The following is a 21286-nucleotide window of genomic DNA, read 5'->3' as shown; positions in this document are numbered from 1 at the left end:
CTTTCCTTCTCTCTCTCTCTTCTCTCTCTCTCTCTCTCTCTCTCTCTCTCTCTCTCTCTCTCTCTCTCCTCTTTCTTTCTTTCTTTCTCTCTCAATACCAGGGAGTATACAAATGGAGTGCTCTGAGCTGTGAAATACCTGCCAGTGTGTGATTAGACTGGATGCTTTCTTTTTGGACTGTAGAAGTTAGTCACAACTTGACCTTAAAATTGAACCACACACATGTGCTATGGCCTTCTGAGAATTGTCTAGGAGGTGGAAAGGAATACTAATGTTAATGTTAGAACACCATTGATGGGCTGGGAGAAGCATCAGTTCAATTTAGTTGAAGGTCTATGTAATGCTTCATCATTACTAGACCTTTTTAAGCTTCATATTATCTTCATATATAATCATATAATTGTATGTCATATTTATTCATTTGTACTTTAGGCAAAGCAAACCTATAATGTAGAAGAAAATCTGTGAGCCCATTATGTTCATTTAGGCAAATCTGCTAAACTCATCTAGGTTTTCTCCTGGCCTTAACTTTGTCAGTTTATTATAATCTGGTAAAGGTAAAGAATATGTGTAATATGTTTAATGAAATTCTTTAAGAATTTCAAAAAAAACAGAAAGCTCTGGGTTTTTTCTTTTTTGTTTTGTTTTCTTTGTCTTGGCTTGGCAGTATATCTACTAGTCTGAATTTGGTTCATGACACTTTAACAGGCTCCATAAAAATGACCTAAAGTATAAAGGAGTTGTGTAATTCTGAGATATACTAAATGTGTTTTTTTCAGATAATTAGTTTTTGATAAATTTATATATATTTATATCACCTTTTAATACTTTAAAGTGTCAGAAAATTTACCAGTGTCAGACCTAGATGTATGCTGAAGTCACTTTCAACTCTGTAATTTTTTATATTCTAGCATTACCAAGTAAATCAGTGATTTTCTGTATTCATTTATAATTATTTAAGATCAGGCATTTTTTTTCCTCCAGTGCAGCACCCAACAAGATTGGAAAACTAACTTTTATTGGCAAGGTCAAATGTTATTTTTCCATTTACTTTTAATGTTTCTTAAGTTATAATCATTCTTGATATCTCTGTAGTTATTTACATATTAAATTTATTTATTTATTTATTTTTAAGTTGTAATTTGGACACAATACCTTTATTTTATTTTTATGTGGTGCTGAAGATCGAACCCAGGGCCTTGCATGTGCTAGATGAGTGCTCTACCACTGAGCCACATCTCTAGCCCCATTAAATATATTTATATTATACATTATATGATACTGATTATATAGTTTGGGATGAAACCAAATGACAACAGTTTAACTGCTTTACCAGCGTCTTTTTTTCCCCCGATAGTTCTTTCTCTAGTTTTCCCCTCCTTGCTGCTTCAGCATAGCATAATACATTATCATATGTGTATACAGGCACATACCTTAATTCTGGCCCAAGAATTTCAAAACACCATTATTCCCAACTAAATCAAATATCAAAATGAGAATGATCTTTTTTAAACAGGTTTCAAATTATGTTTTCTTGTACAATCAGCATTTGATAATATCATTTAATAATTAGTGTTGATAAACCAATTACTAGTATTAACTTCAACATATCCATCATATTAAGAATATTGAGAACAACTTAGTAACTAGTAGATGATGTGTAGATAAGTGAAAATTTACTTTAAAAAATTTTTGTTCCCTTTTTTGTTTCTTCAGATGATTCTATAAGACCAAATATAACTTTAAAGGCCATGATCACAGATCCGGAAGTGGTGTTTGTTGCCAACCTGACAAAGGCTGATGCTCCTGCTCTGACAGCTTCTTTCCAGTGTAACCTCTCTCTGTCAACATCTGAACTTGAGCAAATAATGGAAGCTTCTGTGAGAGATCTGAAAGTGCTCGCTTGCCCTTTTCTCAGAGAAAAGAGAGGGAAAAACATTACCACAGTAAGAATTGCCTTGGATCATAATTTTGAGAAGGGCAGAATTCTAAGTAGGAGAGCTCTTAAGGACTTTACAGATTATTTACTAAAACCTTGGGGCTTTTCAGATAAGGATACTAAGTTCCAAAGATGTTAAATAACTTAATTATAGCTGCTGGTAATAAAAGTAGGAGTTACCTTCAGACTAGTTTTCTTTATATTATCTTCTATTAAATAGTATTTGAATTGTAGTACACATCAGTATTTTTTGTTTTAGCTATTGTTTTGTTCGCTGTGGTATGCCCAATAAGAGAATGAATGAGTATTTAATCTTGAAATGAAAAATTTACTTGGAGTCAGAGAACCAAAATAGATGGTATTCTTCTGTTATTAAAAGTTAATTTCAGTTATTTTCATATCATTATTGAAAAATATGATTTTAGTTAATTAACACTTAACACCAATTATTTTTAAATGTTAGTGATGATTTTTATGATAAAAGGACCACTGTTATTTGACTCATTGGCAGTGTTAGTTTAAATTTTTAAAAATTTGTGGGCTGAGAGATTTGCATAAAAATATAGTTCTAGGCTTCATCTATACTTTATCATGAAATGTTCTTTGACAGATCATCTTTTGATATGTCACAGAAGGCTTATAGTAATCACTTCATTGAAAGCTCATCCTAATTTTTTCAAAATTATTATGCCATAGTAATTACCCCATTTAGTTTGGGGCAAAATTATTTTGTTTCTTTAATTGTAAATAAGAATATAGACTTCATCATTTTAATCAGTTTTTAAGATTTGAGATTAATTCTAATAAGGACTTTTGGTGGTATTCAAGACTAAATTGTTAATTATCTGAAAATGGTCATGTATCTACCTTACTACAGTTATTAGTTCATTTTTATAGATATCTCAAAAATATATTTTACAGAGGGTCTCAATGAAAATATTTTAGCAAAAGGAAACATTTTAAACTTCTAATAATAAGTTGCATTGTTACTTAACAATTTAGAATGAAAAAAGTTATGAGAACTGTTAAATGTTCTTTAACAATGTTCATAGATTTGTCATAGTTCACAGAAGCCCTCCTACAAAGTTCTTAGTTAATTTGATTTCCTTTTTTGCTTTTAATAGTAAGCTTGAGTAAGAGGTAGCTCTCATAAGGGTCTGTTACACATTTACTGAAACTGTTACTAAGGAAGTGTGAATTTCATTTATTTGTTTCTAGGTCTTACAGCCCTGCTCATTATTTATGGAAAAATGTACATGGGCCTCAGGAAAACAAAACATAAACATTATGGTTAAAGAATTTATAATTAAGGTTAGTACCTATCATGTTCTTTGGGTGTAAATTCTTATTTTTCTAACAATGTTGTATATTTGCAGTTACTTAAAATGGTATCTTTTGATGTCTCTTAACACTACAGCATTATGTTAGTCATCTTGAAAAATCAAAGACCTCTAACATTAAAAGACATTTTCTTTAATGTAAATGTTTATTTTGATTTCCTTTGAAAGGATACTTTTTAATATTTTTTAAAGATCAGAGTGGTTTTCTCAATTATATTTGCATGCATGTGGAGGGGAGAGGAGAAATGGGGAGAAAAAGAGGGAAGAAAGGGTGGTGAGATGAGGTTGCCATTACTTCATTTGAAATAAATTACTTTTAGACTTTTATTTGATGTGAAATTTGAATCAGTTTAATAAGTGAGTGATTAAATGCTTTATTTGACTTACAAAGTATTTGTAATGACAGGTGTGTGCTAGAAATAACTTCTTAGATTTTGCTTTTTTAATTTAAAGGATTGAAAAAATTCTCTATTCTTCAGTGGCATTCAGATTCTTTAAATATGACTTTGTGCCCAGTTACAAATGGAAATTCAGAATGTTTTCTGAAATCCATTTTTCTTTCTTTCCAAAGGATGCAAAAATTAGATAGTTGATGCCAATAATATGTTTTCTCTAGCTGTGAACTTAATGTATTTAAAATTTTAATTAATTTTTAATGCTCTATCATATATGTATTAATTCTTATCTGGGAAAGAATCTGTTCTAAATGTTTTTCTGCTTTCCTTTATAAAGATCTCACTCGTAATTCTTAATACTGTGATGACAATCATGGCTGCTATGTCTCCAAAGGCAAAAGAAGATGAATCTAAAGACATATCTAAGGAAATGGAAAATCTTTGGGATGTCAGATCTATTAGTGATTATAACGCTTGGTTTCTTGGTGTTGACTTCGCAACAGAATTAACAGAAAATTTCAGAGACAGTGAACAACCACGGATAGAGGAAAATTGTACTATTACTGTGGAATCAGTTCAGATTACCTTAGAATGTGGCCTTGGGCATCGAACAGTACCTTTATTACTGGCAGAGTCTAAGTTTTCAGGCAGTATTAAAAATTGGACTTCTCTGATGGCTGCTGCAGCTGACATGACACTACAGGTATGGATACATCATTTAGAACCTTCAGAGCCAACTTCTTGAAAGTACAATTGTAGAATCAAGAGATGAGATTTTTTGTTGGTATTGTTTATGCATGGTAACAACAAATACATATGAATAGATAATATATTTTTTGTTTATGCATGGTAACAACAAATATATGAATAGATAATATATTTTAACATTTAATTTGTATAAATTGATGTATATGTATTGTGAGAATTGATTTTAAGAAATCTTTGGCTAAATAATTTGTTTAAGACAATAAAGAAAGAATAAAGGGGAATACACTTGACACTTTTTGTATCTTTCAGTGGGGTTTATAAATGGTTTTTGACATTTTTTTTCTATGCTGGTTACAGAGTTATATAATTAAAGTTGAAAGACTAACTTATAATTCTGACTTTTCAGGTTCACTATTACAATGAAATCCATGCTGTGTGGGAGCCACTGATTGAGAGAGTGGAGGAGAAGCGACAATGGAATTTAAAGGTTAATGTAAGGAAACCATAAAATATTTTTGTATAGAGTGACACTCTGTATATTTATTAATATTTTTTAGTTCAGGGATTTGCAAGATGGAGTCCAGGATCCTTGAAGCCATTTCAAGGGGTCCATGTGATTAAAACTCTTTTCATGGTAATACTCAGGCATAACATATCATTTTTGTCTTCATTCTCTCATGAATGAACTATGGAGTTTCCAAGGGACTTCTTGAATACAATATTGAGCCAGATTGAGTACAATAGAAATCAGAGTTCATCTCTTAAGGCAGGTGCTGAAGAGATTTGTAAATGCCCCATTTCTCACTATTTATATATTGTATATAGTTATTTTTCATTAAATAACTTAAATATAACATTTTCAAATGTGTATTAAAATCCTATATTTTCATTTTGAATAGTGTGGATATAGGTAGATGTAACTCAGATAAATTTAGAAGCTCTTTGAGATATTCAGTGATTTTTTAAGAGACAGACCAAAAAAGTGGAGAGAGAATTTTATTATTATTTATGAACAAGTCTTTTGTATTACTTCTTTATGGTATTACTTGAGAGCACTTCAGAAGCCTATATACCAAAGCACAATTTCTAGAATAACGGGAAGGTGTTATATACTCTGAATAAATTGTCAATGCATACCTCCTAGGAAGCCTCCTGACTGAGGAGTTGTGCACTGAAACTGGCATAGCCAATTCTTAAAGTTGAGAACTCACTTAACTTGTGATCCCAGTTTTCTTTGAATGAAGTAGAAGTGGTATTTGTCTCTCTGATGTAAAGAGGCTAACAAAGAATGTTTTACAGCTTTTTGAAATGTTATTAGAATAAAAACATGATTGTGATACTGCAACAGGTTGAATCTGATGGCTGGTTGAAAGCTAGTATTACTTTTGTATATGTGTTAATTGTAGAAAACAGAAGGAAAAAACTTATTTCCAGATGATACCACCATATAAGGACTAATGTAGACTTTGGGGCTGTCTTAGGTTGCTAATCAACTCATAATTATCACTTAGGCCACACTAAGTTATTAGTTGTACTCTGGGAGATCCACAGGAGGCAAGTCTAGTAGCTGACTTTGAGTGTTTCATGTTATGGTTCTAAAAAGCATCTTCCCATGGATTATGCACTGAAAGAAAGATTTCTCATCTGCACTAAGTCAGTGGGAAGCTCTGAATATTTTTGAAAAATGAGACTTGAAAAGCCTTAATGTAAAGCAACCAATTTAGAAGAATTTAATACTGTATTTTAATTTTATTATTGACTGATAACTTAAATTTGTTATGTTGTTTAATTATAGGTAAAGAAGAACCCAATACAGGATAAAAGTTTGATGCCAGGAGATGATTTTATTCCTGAGCCATAAATGGCAATTCATATTTCTTCAGGAGATACAATGAATATAACAATATCCAAAAGTTGTCTTAGTGGTTTCAACAATTTAGCAAAAGTATGTTTGATTCTTGTTTGGAATATATTAAATAGAATTTGAGAATGAAACATGTATGGATATTTTTTGTCATCAAAATTAGTTAAAAATGTGTAGTAGTGGTAAAATGTTTGAAAGAAATATACATATTGTAAAAATGATGATGATTTATTCCTTTTCAGGGTTTTTCACAGGGTGCTGCTTCTACTTTTGACTACTCCTTAAAAGACAGGGCTCCTTTTATGGTGAAAAATGCTGTAGGTGTTCCCATTAAGGTGCAACCAAATCGTAATCTCAGAGTGATGGGCCCCCCCGAGAAAAGTGGCATTTATGATGTGGATGCTGGTCAGAACTTGGAGCTGGAATATGCCAGCATGGAACCTTTACATCAAGGGAAAGTGTGTGTACTCAACCGTCAAGAAAGCTCCTTCTTCACACTGACCTTTGGTATGCTAGTTATTTTAAGAGTGTCTTAGGAATTGCTGTGGGCTTATTTTTGATAAGAGATAAAGAAACATTTTGCACCAGATATCTTGGGAGACAACGTTTCTAAAGGCTTAGAGTAAATAATTAATAAACTAATGTCTTATTTTCTTCTAAACTTGAAAAAGATTAAACTCAAGAAATACTTTGCAAAACTAGATTATTTCAATGTTCTTTAGTAATACAACTTATAGTATGCTTCAAAAAGAATAAGATTTCAATGAGAGAAAATAATGATATTCCGAAGTCCTAAAATATTGACAGTAATTACTACTTTCTCAAATTCTATAAAATATTCATCATTATTTTGAGGTGCTGATGATTATTAATGAGTAAATATTTGTACTTATTTTCACTTATGCTCTGTCTTAGTACCGCATGGATACACAGAAGTTGGAAACATCCCTGTTGCCAGACCTGGACGGCGATTGTACAATGTACGGAATCCCAATGCCAGTCATTCTGATTCAGTCTTGGTACAGATTGATGCAACTGAAGGGAATAAAGTAATTACCCTGCGTTCTCCCCTGCAGGTAATGCTTTAGAGTGAATTGTGTCACTTTCTCTAAAGCAGAAAATATTGTTTAGCCGAATACAAGAATATATAGTAGAACTTCATTATAGTGCACTGAAAAGGCTCCTACTCTATAACTTGATTTTGTATTATTCTTTATTTTAAATGTCTGATACATTTGTTATCTTCTGCTTTTAAATTAATGAAATTGTTTTGTATTCTTTTAAAAATTCAGAACTGAGGAATATTGTAATTATCGTTAGTTGTAGAATAGGATAATAGTTCATTCTCTTTGTACAATATTTGGAATCACATTTTTCAAGTGCATATGAAGAAATATTGGAATTATCTACTTTCCTGAAAAGAATTTAGCATTTTAATCTATAAATATTTTCTACTTTTAAGGCTTTATTAAACATTTTTCTTCTTTTGCACATTATTATAGATTATGGAATCTGATCAATATATGATCAGCAAAAGGACATTTCTTCATTTCTATAACATCAGATAAAAACTGAAAAGATTTCAAATTTTGGCAATTAATCTCTCTTTATTATTGATTCCAGCAAATATACTGTAGTCAAGAATAGACTTATACTGTACTTCTCAAATAGCTTTTGCTCTTCTATTTAGTTTAGTCATATGATGCATACATAAATGGTTGTAATGGAGAAAATCTGACTGAAATTGTCAAAGAGCAGTGCATATTTGAAAGATAGTATGATAAACTAAAATAAACATAAGCATGTAATTATAGGAGTATGTGAATATCTTAATTTTTATTTAGATCTCAAGTTTAATATACATAAATTGTACTTATCTATCCTAAAATTTTCAATTACCAATGAAAATTCCAATATTGGGTTTGAAAACTTCTAGACCTAAAAGTAATTATGTGCAGCTTTTTAATTTGTTTATCCTTTTTAAACTATTGTATGTCCTTTTGTCTAACAGATTAAAAACCATTTCTCTATTGCATTTATCATCTATAAATTTGTCAAGAATATTAAGCTGTTGGAGCGCATTGGAATAGCCAGACCTGAAGAGGAGTTCCATGTTCCTTTAAATTCATATAGGTAGATATTTCATTGAATATATAAAGCTTTAAAAACTTTATAATATATATTTTGAAGTTTATGTTTTGTTTTTTTTTTTGTTTTGTTTTGTTTTGGTTTTTGGTTTTTGGTATGGGTTATTAAACCCAGAGGTGCTTTACCGCTGAAATACATCCCCAGTCCTTTTTATTTCTTTTTTTATTGTGGGGCAGAGTCTCACTAAATTGCTGAGTCTGGCCTTGACCTTGTGATAATCCTCCTTACCCTCCAGAGTCTCTGGGATTACAAGCATACACCATTGTGCCTGGCTAGGCATCTTTTTTCTGGAAAAAAAATAACCTTATATTTTTATAATGTAAGAGCTATAAAAGCAGTTTTAGGTTTAAGACAGTTTATATTATTAATGAACTTGCAAGATGAAATGCCTTCTTTTTATATATATTTGATGTTTTAGAATTATCTGAGATCTATATTTATCTGACTGCCTTTGTATTTGAAATGAAAAAAATTTTACATTGCCCTTGTTTACAGAGTGCTTTTTCCCAGAAAGTGCCTCTGTGAGTTAGACGTGTGACTGTGGGCAAGTTTCCCAACCTTTCTTAGCTAAGACTTCCTAACCTGTAAAGAGAAGAATAATAGTACCTATTTTGTAGAGTAATCAAGAAGATTTAATGAGATTATTTTTCTTATATCTCAATCAAAACTTTTTCTTCCCTGGTTTCTTTTTCTGCAGATGTCAATTGTTTATTCAACCAGCTGGAATCTTAGAGCATCAGTACAAAGAATCTACCACTTATATTTCCTGGAAAGAAGAACTTCACAGAAGCAGGGAAGTAAGATGCAGGCTGCAGTGTCCATCAGTGGAAGTCAACTTCCTGCCTCTCATAGTGAATACAGTTGCTGTGCCTGATGAATTAAGCTATATCAGCACACATGGGGAAGATTGGGATCCAGCTTACATTATTCATCTTTACCCTCCTCTCACTCTGCGGAATCTTCTCCCCTATTCTTTAAGATATTTACTTGAGGTATATTTCTTGTTTAGCTTTTATTATTGTATAAAATGAACTCTAGTTTTGTTTTATAGCATTTTTAGTTGAAGTCCGTGTTTTATATAGCATAGTTGATAATGCTTTAATAATATTAATGATAGCAAAAAGCAGCATAGCATTCATATGTCAGGAGCTGTATTGTGTACTTTACATGTATTGGCATGTTCAGTCTTTACAGTAACTTTTTGTAGTAGATACTGATGAGGAAACTGAGTTACGGAGAGGTTAAATGATTGGCCCACCAACCCATATCCACTTAGTATTTGAGCCAGGATTTAAACCTAGGCACTTTAGTTCCTCAATCCCTAATACTTGTCCTTACTACATCTGTCAGAACCATAGTCATCTTTTCATTCATTAAGTAAAATTTTATTATCTAAAGGGGTGAAAAAGTCAATGAGAAAATACTTCATCTTAAAGTTTTTATTTAAAAGAGTTAATATTATGATTATTTGTTCTACAGTTCTAATGAAAACAAAAATAATTACTGCCTTAAATAATAAGAAATATTTTCCCTAGTAGTGGGGTATGATAAATACTTTCGAATTTGTACATGCTATGATATTTTAAAGTCATAGTGTATGGAACCTCATTTTTTTTTAAATCTAACAATGAGCTATTCCTGAGTTGTGCAGACAAAAATTAATTAAATGAACTAAATAGTATTTATACAAAAGACAGTTTTAGTAAGAAACCCTGATTTATATTTTGCTATTATTTATTTTGAAAAAATTACACCATAGATAATTTGTCAGAGTAGTTCAATATCACTTTCCATATTCCATCCTTATGGAACCATCAGGTGTGATATTTAAATAGAGGATGAAACTGAAGCCCAGGCACTTAAGTGGCTTATTTAATGATGTAGCTCTGGTGGACAATAGCCAGGATTTCTGAATCTAGCCCAGGATTCTTGACATAGATATGAATATTTTATCAAAACTTATGATTGTTTGCCTATTAATGGCCAAAAGACAGTGCTGCTTGTGGCTATGGCATAGTTTTTTCTTTTTTGTCCTTAATGATTACTGGGTTGTCATAATATTTGAACAAGGTTCTTGTTTGAAGAGTTGGTAGTTAATTTAGCATTTGTGTAAAACATGGATTTTGCTATTTCAAAAGTTTCAAAAATTGCTGAGCAAATTTTTTTGTGTGTTTATTTTTAGGGAACAGCAGAAACTCATGAACTAACAGAATGCAGTACTGCTGATGTTTTACATTCACGAATCAGTGGAGAGATCATGGAATTAGTCCTGGTGAAATACCTGGGCAAAAACTGGAATGGACATTTCCGCATATGTGATACACTTCCAGAATTCTTTGTGTGCTTTTCTTCCGACTCCACAGATGTGATGACAGTCGATCTGTCCATACATGTCAGGCGAATTGGCAGCTGATTGGTGCTCTCTGTGTTTAGTCCCTATTGGTTGATCAACAAGACTTCTCGTGTTCTTCAGTATCGTTCAGAAGATATTCACGTGAAATATCCAGCTGATTTTAGGGACATTATTTTATTCTCTTTTAAGAAGAAGAACATTTTTAGTAAAAACAAGGTATGTTTCTGTTCATAAAGCAAGTTTAAGTAGGAGAATCTCTTCTCTAGAAACTTGGGAACCTGGCACTATGCTTCCCTGTTTATTTAAGTACCATTGGTATGAATTAAGTCCAGTGGGACTTTAAGGAGTGCAAAATCAAGTGGGATGGCAGGAACAACAGCAGTTTGCTAAGACTCAGTTGCTCTTTCTCTCCTATCTGTAGCATTACTTCTGTTCTTAAATTCATGACAGATAAAATAGTTTTATTTCATATACTTTCCTGGTGATACGGCATTTCTAAAGATACGGTGACTGAATTTACTTATATTAGCTGAGTCTTCGGTGGGCAAAGCATTAAGCTAGGGAAGAGAAGCCTAAAGCTTGAGCCTGATCTTTTATGTCCTGGTCCCTTCTTTCCTCTTCAGATGCACATCTGCCTTCTTTACTTTCCCATGTGCTCACTTCTAGGCTTTTGCATATGCCTCACCTTCTGCCTAGACAGCCTCTTCCCCTACCCTTTTCCTGTTTCCCTCATCTTTCCTGGTTATCTATAGTTTGACCTTTGGCATTCTGCTTAGGCCTGATATGTGTGAAGATTTTCTGACTATTTTAAATAAATCTGGACATACCACTCATGTTCTCTCAGAATAGTTCTCAAATTTCAGTGTACATTAGAATGGGCTTTTAAAGCTATTTACTGAATTATGTCCCCAAAAGTGAGTTTGATTCAGTCTTTCTGAGTAGGGCCTGAGAGACCACATCCTTAATAAATACTTTGGTGATGCTGATGCTGCTGGTCTGAGGACCACTTTGAGATCCACTATTTTGGAGTGGTGCTTATCTGTTTATGTGTCTGGCCTCTGGTTATCCTCAGTTTTTTTTTTAATAATCTAGTTGGGTAGATATGGGTGAGACTAAATCTTGTGCACAGGTATGTCTTCTTCTGTAAGACATTTTCTAAATCCTAGCGTCATTATCTTCTCCTTGATAGCATTTTGTACCTTTGTGCTCTTGTCACATTGAGTCTTACATCATAATTACTAGTGTGTATTTCTTCTTCTCTGTTTGGTCCAGTTGCTCATTGAAAACAGGAACTGGGTCCTCCTTTCTCCCATTCTTACTTTCACAATACCATTCATTTAGTGCCTGCTGAATAGTATTAAAGATGAATTCTCAGAGTTCTCAAACTGTTAAGAATATGTTAACTCTATATAATAAATCTAACACTGGAACATAGCATTTTGCATTACAACTTAAAAAAAAAAACAAAGTCTCTTCAGTTCACTATACTCATTGCTTAGGTAAATGGGAAAATCAGAGCTGTGCTGTGGTTGTCATCCCATAGTGTTTTCTGTGGTTCTGTTATTCATTTGCAGTATGGCTATCATTGTATTTTTGTGTCCTATGATACTGAAGAAATTTCTTGTAGTTCTTTCCATCAAATCAAATGAATATCATTTTTCAGGTTTTTTATATGATGATTTTATTCTGTGTTACAGGTTCAGTTAAAAATTTCAACTAGTTCTTGGTCCAATAGTTTCTCATTGGATACAGTGGGAAGTTATGGGTGTGTGAAGTGTCCTGCCAACAATATGGAATACCTGGTAAGAGTCGACTTGCCTATTTACCCTGGACTCCATTCACCATTCCCACAATTCAGTTAAACAGCTTAGGTCCTAAAGAGTACAGATATCAGAATTGAAAGTATTATGTGGAGAGGTCTCTCTTACCAGTTTCTTCGATCACTGTTAATAAAGCAGAAGTGGAATTTGTCACAGATTAATACAGTGGATTGAATCTACCCAAGTGAGTAGTTTGGTAAATATTGATGGCATGGTAGAATCTTCATTCTGTACAGTCCCTGCCAAGCATAAATTTGAATAATTGGATACCAACTGAACTGTTTTATGACTACTTCAAAATTTTTATTTTATTTATTTTATGACAGATAATAAAGCCACAAAACTTGAGCCTCTCCACTAATTATAAATCAGTCTGTGTTTGGAATATTTAAAGAGTCTAATAAATAACAGAGGACACTTTAAATCTGTCCTTGCAAGGTGTCATTAAATTCCTGATTGAAGTTCTTGAATTGGTTTCTGATAGAGTCATATTAGGGAACAAAAAATTTTCTTTTTAGTGAGAAGATACTCAGTATCTTATGTTCATAGCTTATGTTCATTACTTAATGTAAGAATTCTTATTTTAAAATATTTTAAGAATCAGTGTGTGAATGAAGGAATATGTGTAGGTTTTAGAGATTGCATAAAATATTGGGAAATAAACTTGTTTCCTTCTCACAGGTTGGTGTTAGCATCAAAATGAGCAGTTTTAATCTTTCACGAATAGTTACTCTGACTCCCTTTTGTACCATTACAAACAAGTCATCATTAGAACTAGAAGTTGGTGAAATTGCATCTGATGGCTCAATACCAACTAATAAATGGAACTATATTGCTTCTTCAGAGGTAAGTCTTCCTTTACATATTCCTACAGTATAGAAATCAGTATTGACATGTAAATAAGGATTTTGTGTATCTCTTTGTCATAATCGCTCTGTCATATTTATGTGTTAAAATATGATGGCCAGCTTTAAAAGATTTTTATATTATATGTATGTGTTTTTTAAAAAAGAGGATAATTGTTGATATTTGCCCATATCTCAATCTAAATAATTGTCCTTCTCTAGTCCTTATATAAACCATTGCTATGTATTGTGAAAAGTACACAGAGATAATATACTCTATATAGTCTCAGTTGTCAAGATGATGTCTCTGTACTCAAACTATAATCTTATAGGCAAGGATTAAGCTGTATATCAATTAAAAAATGGAGAGAAATATAGTATAAACAAAGTTATAAGTGGTTTTAGAATTTCTGAGGAGGGAAGATGGAATTTTCTTGCAATTCAGCTCTCTCACTTTACAGAAAAGAAATCAGGTTAACACTTTTCCAGGATCAACAAGGTCATTGATAATTGAATTGATGGGCATTCGTGGTCTATATCAAAAGGTTGAGCTTTGTGGAACAGTTGGGATTTGAACTGAACTTTGCAGGCTCAGTAATATTTAATGAGGTGAAAAGAATGAGGGATAAAGTGAGGGAAGAGGGTACTACTGCAAAGATGAGCAGTAGTCCTTGACTTTGACCCAGTTTTCAGTCAAACCAACTGACCTTCAGGATAGCTGAAGTTCATTTTTAGTACTGCTCAAAAAATATTCTGAAATTATTTTTAAAAGTATTTAGCAAAAGACTCAAAAGGAAGGATTCTTATTTCAGTAAAAAATGTATTTAGAGCTCTAAGATACATGGTCTCTTCAAGACACTTCAAATGATCTCTGTGTATTAGCAATAACTATTTATTTTATTTTTTTGTCTTTGATGTAGATTTGACAACAGTAGTATTTTTTATTCAGAAGCAAAATTTACCCAGTATTCTATAACAGAAGGACATTTTCTATAATGTTACGAATGAAAACCCCAGTGTTATAGATAGGAAAACTGGCTCAAAGAACTATATGACTTTTTGATTAAGTTCAAATAGCTAGGAAGGTGATATCAGGACTTTCAGTAAGTTAATGATGATCTCTGTCTTCTATTCTCTTTCTGGTTTATCTCAGATAAAATAGTATATGAAAGAATTCTTCATAAAGTAAAATGGGATATGCACAAAAGTAAATGTTATGAATATTATAATTTTTAATTATTCAAGATATTTGAGATATGCTTACTGAACATGCTTTTTGGTTTCTCATATTGTACATATGGATGGATAGCTGGCTGTCATATTTTAACATATAAATATGATAGAGTTAAATATAATATATTTAACATATAAATATGATAGAGTTAATATGACATTATATATAGACATATATGACATTATATATAAATGTTAATAGTCATAAATAGAACATAATAGTCATTATGTTGTCAATGGTCTTAATATGAAATATAGAGGAAATGTTTTAAGAAACTTGGTGTTCATTTAGTCAAGATCAGATTCAGAGGTAAAAACTTAATTAGCCAATATCTTATTTATATCACAGCATTATTTTAAGACTGATATTAATTTTTGTGTTTTCAGTGCCTTCCATTTTGGCCCGAAAATTTGTCAGGCAAACTTTGTGTGAGAGTGGTGGGCTGTGAAGGATCCTCCAAACCATTCTTTTATAACCAACAGGATAATGGCACTTTGTTGAGTTTAGAAGATCTTGTAAGTTTTTATATTTTAAAATAAAATGTCTTTTTAAAAATTTTTGCTTCACACATTTCACTGAACCATGCTATAAAAATTTAGTGTTAATTATTTGAAGATGCTGCTATATCAATATATAATGCCTTATGTATGTTTGTAAGAAATCAGAGCCAGTTTGCTTTTCAGTGAGAACTTAAGAAAAAGCCTTTGTATTTACATAACTGATTGAAATTACATATGTAAGTGAGGTTAAACCAATACATGACATATGTACTTTTTTCCTCTACAACAGAATGGAGGTATATTGGTGGATGTTAACACTGCTGAACATTCAACTGTCATAACCTTTTCTGATTACCATGAGAGATCTGCACCCGCCCTGATAATAAACCATACACCATGGGACATCCTCACATATAAACAAAGGTATGAAAGGGGGTTGATGGAAACTCTGGCTTTTATTGGGCCACAGTACCTTCTGAGATACATTTAGCTTTCACATACCAGATGGTCTCAGATTTTAGAAAGGTCATATGGAGCATGTGTTGCTTCTTATTAATACCCTGGTCGTGTCTTGAGACAGACAGTATTCTATAATGAAACACATTAATATTTATGCATGAAAACTTGGGAATATTCACACCAGGTGGGATAAATTAAAACTATTAATAGTTTCACATCAATTCAAATTAGGTTCTACTGCCAACTTTTTTTTTAATTTTTAAAATTTGTTTTAATTAGCTATACATGACAGTAGAATGCACTTTGATACATCATATATAATGGAGTATAATTTCTTATTCTTCTGGTTGTACATGTTGTAGCAACACACTGGTTGTATAGTTATATATGTATATAGGGTAATCATGTCTGATTCATTCTATTCTTCCTACCCCATACACCCTCCCCTCCATTTACTCCTGTCTACCTAAAGTAACTTTATTCTTCTCACAACGACCCCCCTATTGCAAATTAGCATCCTCATATCAGAGAAAACATTCCACTTTTGTTTTTTTTGTAGGATTAGCTTATTTCACTTAGCATGATCTTCTCCAGCTCCATCCATTTATCAGCAAATGCCATAATTTTATTCTTCTTTAAGATTAATATCTCATTATATTATATATATATAGTATATACATACACATATACACACATATCATATTATATATATGTGTGTATATGTACTATACATACGATATATATACCAAAATTGTTTTTATTCATTCATCTATTAAAACACACCTAAATTGGTTCTATAATTTAGCTATTGTGAATTGAGCTGCTTATAAACATTGATATGGCTGCAACACTGTAATATGTTGATTTTAAGTCTTTTGGGTATAAACCAAGGAGTGGGATCGCTGGGTCAAATGGTGGTTCCATTCCAGGTTTTCTGAGGAATCTGCATACTGCTTTCCATAGTGATTGCAGCAATTTGCAGTCCCATCAGCAATGTATGAGTGTACCTTTTTCACTACATCCTTGCCAACATTTATTGTTGCCTGTGTTCTTGATGATTGCCATTCTGTCAGGAGTGAGAATGAAATCTTAGAGTAGTTTTAAATTTTTTAATATTTATTTTTTAGTTCTCGGTGGACACAACATCTTTGTTTGTATGTGGTGCTGAGGATCGAACTCGGGCCGCACGCATGCTAGGCGAGCACGCTACCGCTTGAGCCACATCCCCAGCCCTTAGAGTAGTTTTGATTTGCATTTCTCTAATTGATAGAGATATTGAACATTTGTTCATATATTTGTTGATTGATTGTATTTTCTTCTGTGAAGTTTCTGTTCAGTTCCTTAGCCTATTTATTGATCAGATTATTTGTGATTTTTGTGTGTGTTAAGTTTTTTGAGTTCTTTATATATCCTTAAGATAAATACTCTATCTCAGGTGCGTGTGGTAAAGATTTTCTCCCATTCTGTAGCCTCTCTCTTCACGTTATTGTTTCCTTTGCTATGAAGAACCATTTTAGTTTGAATCCATCCCATTTATTGATTCAATCACTTCTTACACCTTAGGAGTCTTATTAAGTAAGTCAGATCCCAGGCTGACATGGTGAAGATTTGGGCCTACTTTTTCTTCTATTAGGTGCAGAGTCTCTGGTCTAGTGCTTGTGTCTTTGATCCATTTTGAGTTTTGTGTGGAGTGAGAGATAAGGGTTTAATTTCATTTTGTTACATGTGGATTTCCAGTTTTCCCAGTACCATTTAATGAACAGGTTTTTTTTTTTTTCTCCATTGAGTGTTTTTGGTGCTTTTGTCTAGTATGAGATAACTATATTTATGTGGGTTTGTCTCTGTGTCTTCTATTCTGTACCTTTGGTCTACGTGTCTTTTTTGGTGCTAATATCATGCTGTTTTTGTTACTATGGATCTGTAGTATAGTTTAAGATCTGGTATTGTGATGCCTCCTCCTTCACTCTTCTTGCTAAGGATTGCTTTGGCTATTTGGAGTTTTTAATTTTTCTGAATGAATTTCATGATTGCTTTTTTCTTTTTTTAAGAATTTAATCTTTATTTTGTTGTTTGTTTGTTTATTTATTTATTTATTTATTTTAATGTGATATTGAGGATCAAACCCAGGGCCTCAACCATCCTAGGCAAGCACTCTACCACTGAGCCATAACCCCAGCCCCTCATGATTGCCTTTTCTAGTTCTATGAAGAATGTTGTTGGGATTTTAATTGGAATTGCATTAAATCTGTAGAATGCTTTTGGTAGTATGACCATTTTTACAATATTAATTCTGCCTATCCAGGAGCTTGGGAGGTCTTTTCATCTTCTAAGGTATTCATCAATTTCTTTCTTTAGTGTTCTGTAATTTTCATTGTAGAAGTCTTTTACTTCTTTTGTTAGATTGATTCCCAAGTACTTTATTTATTTATTTAATTATTTAACTATGTATGTATTTATTTATTTATTTAGATGTATTGAGGATTGAACTCAGGGGCTCTTGATCACTGATCCACATCCCCAGTCCTATTTTGTATGTTATTTAGAGACAGCGTCTCACTGAGTTGCTTAGTGCTTTGCTTTTGCTGAGGCTGGCTTTGAACTCTTGTTTCAGCTGCGCAAGCTGCTGGGATTACAGACACCTGGCTTCAAGCATTTTATTTATTTATTTTTTTAAGCTATTGTGAATGGGGTAGTTTTCCTAATTTCTCTTTCTGCTGCCAACTTTTCTTGACAACAAACTTACAGAAAAGTTTTTGGGCTTTTAGAGCCTTTGAATTTCAGAATTGCTGATAAAGAACTGTGCAACTCTTTTTTTTAATTAACTTTTTTATTTATATATGACAGAGGAATGCATTACAATTCATGTTACACATATAGAGCACAAATTTTTCATATCTCTGGTTGTATATAAAGTATATTTACAAACTCTTTAAAGTATTACCTTCCATTTGCAATCTGGTAATGCTCAGTTAGTCTTGTCCTATAAATGAAATCTAGTTTTTTGGTTAGGGATAATAAAAGGTTAAATGGAGGTCGGTGAGTAGAGAGAGAAATTGAATTTATTATTATATCTGGAATTTTATTATTACTTTTATGTTGTCATTTTCATGTCTTTCTTTAATGCTATAACAAATAAATTTAAGCCTTTAAATTACATAGTAATACTTCTATAAATGCATTCATGCATATATATATATATATATATATATATATATATATACACACACACATATGTATATGTATGTAATATGTAAATTCTTTAAAGATTTCCCTGTTCTTATTTCTCATAATATGAATCCAGGAACAGATTTACAAGTACAGAAAGGATCAAAATCTGGTTGGATTACTTTTTATTTCACTTCTCTCTAAATGTTTTTGTATTATATGGACCAATAGTTTCTAAACTTATGGGTTGGCTGCAAGGCTACGTTTCCAGCAAGTCCCTGGGAAATGCTGCTGTTTCACATGGACCTTTCTTTTTTTTTAATGCTGAGACCCATAATACATCTTAAGTATGCATTTGATTAACATAAGTTTAAACTTCAGCACTGAGTGAAGTTCTTCTACTAAAGATATTTACTATCACAGCCATTTCTGTAGGTGAACACTTATGTACCAATTTATTTACCTTAGTGGATTTCATTGGTATGTTTCTTCTTGGATGAATTCATAGTTCAATGAACCTTTAGAAAGAAAATTATACTACAGTATTCCATTTCCCCAAACTTCAAAAGTATTAGTCTATTGGACATTTTCAGGTATTTATTTTTAGGTAGAGTTGTTGTTTATTAACTGAAGCACTTTCATAGTACTTGTATGCAAATCCCCTTCTCAATAAACTACAGATCTGGGATTCTAAAGGCCAAAATATTCTAATTTTCCCTCTGTTGATTGTATTTTAGTGGATCACAGGAGGAAGTAGAATTGCTGCCAAAACAAGCTCGACTTTTTGCCTGGGCGGATCCTACTGGCACAAGAAAACTTACATGGAGATATGCAGCAAATCTTGGGGAACATGATCTGTTAAAGGTATCATTTGATGGGATCAGGTGCTATATGGTTTTCCTGATGATTGGGAAGTAAACAAGCTAGTTTACCAGGTTGTCTTGGTCCTTACTGAACTAAAAGTGAATTGGAAATATTTTTAGAATAAGTTACTTTGTAACTTTAGATTGCAAACAGTTCATACTGAATATTTTATTGTAGATGAGTCAAAATAATTTAAATTTACAATTTAAAAAGTAGTTCTGTTCCTTCCTGTCCAAGTTAAGTAAAGCACCTTCTTAGCTTTTTTAAAAGGAAAGAATTTTAAGATTGGTGAAAAACAACTTTATTTTAAACATATCCATACCACTGTTAACTGAGGTTTTTCAGCATGTTTTTCTAAATAAGGCTCTATTTTTTTAAAATCAGTGGAGTTTGATAGCATATAAATTATCTCATAAGAAATATTTGTTGAAGTAATATTGAGATAGCTAAATTAATCAAATATGTTTCTGATATAAGACTCTGGAAAGAACCTAAGAATTCATCTATCAGCCTCCTATTTGATGTTGGAATTGCTCTTACATTCGTGATACGTTATCCAGTTTCTGTAGAGATATATTCCATGACGAAAGGTTCATATAGTGTCATATTCCATTGTCCAATAATGCTAATTGTTAAGAAGGCTTTCTTGATGTTTACTTTGAAGTTGTAATTGGGCAACAGTGACTGGATTATCTTTTCCTATATTCTCTCTGAGATGCCTATAAAAGATAAAGACTCAATCTTTGAAAAATAAGGTTGCTAGTTCCTATGTTATGAGATTCTTGGAGTGATTTTCACTGAGACAGTTTGGTGGTACTCTGTTGGTTTGCTTGTGCTTTACTTTCATAACAAATTCTCAGGTTTATAGCGGAAGAAAAAGACTTTAGTTGCCCCATCCTTTTTTCTTCCTGACTCATGCTCAGGAACTCTACCAGGAGTCCCTATGCTTATCTGGGATTGTTTTGTCTCTCCTGAAATTTGATACTGCTTAACAACCACAACTCTTAGGAACTAACATGCACACGCAGAGAGAAGGTGGCAGAAGAATTATGGAGAGGGCTATGAAGGTCTGTGTACAGAGGCAGGTCTAGGAAGAAGCCCAGGGACAGTGTCAGTTTCTAAACAGATTTCAGTTTCTAATGTTTCTATTTTTTGTTAGTGAAGCAGGCAGTTGAAAAAGCAGATGGTACTACTCAGTAGATAGATTACTAGGTATTGAAAAGTGATCTAGAAACAAGGAAATGGACCATTTCTTTGTCCACTAAGTTGATGTGAGAAGGGAGTTCTGCCCAGGTATAAGTGGTCCTGAAAAGGAAGTCCAAAGAAAGTCCATTTATTGTTGACAAACTTAGATAAGGTATAAACATATCTTTCCCAAAAAAAGTAAATAAATAGATATTTCCTCAACTGAATATGAATAAACAGAAAAAAATCAATAGGATTTATGGAAAAAAAAACTTTACAAGAAAAATGAATCATTATCATACATATTGAGAAGGTAAGTTAGACCTTAGAAAATTTGTTTAACAGAAGAAAAATTTCAAAATATATGCCATACCTCCTCAACTAAGTTATAAAGATATGACAATTTTTTTTAAAAATGACAACAAATTAAAATGAAAACAGAGTGGGAAACAATATATTGTGTGCAT

At 32.2% G+C, this 21286-nt stretch overlaps 2 protein-coding genes across 2 annotated transcripts; both read left to right on the top strand.

Annotated features, from left to right (window-relative positions):
* Positions 1–4029: 4029 nt before the first annotated feature.
* LOC308640260 (intermembrane lipid transfer protein VPS13C-like) lies at positions 4030–6303 on the top strand. The gene is made up of 3 exons (XM_081312228.1): positions 4030–4377; positions 4789–4875; positions 6178–6303. The coding sequence occupies exons 1-3, from the start codon at positions 4039–4041 to the stop codon at positions 6241–6243; spliced, it is 492 nt and encodes a 163-aa protein (XP_081168354.1). The 5' UTR covers positions 4030–4038; the 3' UTR covers positions 6244–6303.
* A 289-nt stretch (positions 6304–6592) lies between these two features.
* On the top strand, positions 6593–19688 carry LOC308640254 (intermembrane lipid transfer protein VPS13C-like; the record flags this gene model as incomplete). The annotated part of the gene is made up of 11 exons (XM_081312225.1): positions 6593–6753; positions 7162–7322; positions 8258–8379; positions 9092–9386; positions 10577–10786; positions 10868–10963; positions 12445–12549; positions 13249–13413; positions 15033–15161; positions 15436–15569; positions 19508–19688. The coding sequence occupies exons 1-11, from the start codon at positions 6609–6611 to the stop codon at positions 19686–19688; spliced, it is 1743 nt and encodes a 580-aa protein (XP_081168351.1). The 5' UTR covers positions 6593–6608.
* Positions 19689–21286: the final 1598 nt, after the last annotated feature.

The sequence above is a fragment of the Spermophilus citellus genome (genome assembly GCF_964194105.1).
Source record: "Spermophilus citellus genome assembly, contig: SCAFFOLD_91, whole genome shotgun sequence".
In the NCBI taxonomy this organism is placed as follows: Eukaryota; Metazoa; Chordata; class Mammalia; order Rodentia; family Sciuridae; genus Spermophilus; species Spermophilus citellus.
Note: the sequence above shows the minus strand (reverse complement) of the source record. Positions and strands in the feature narration are given on the sequence as shown.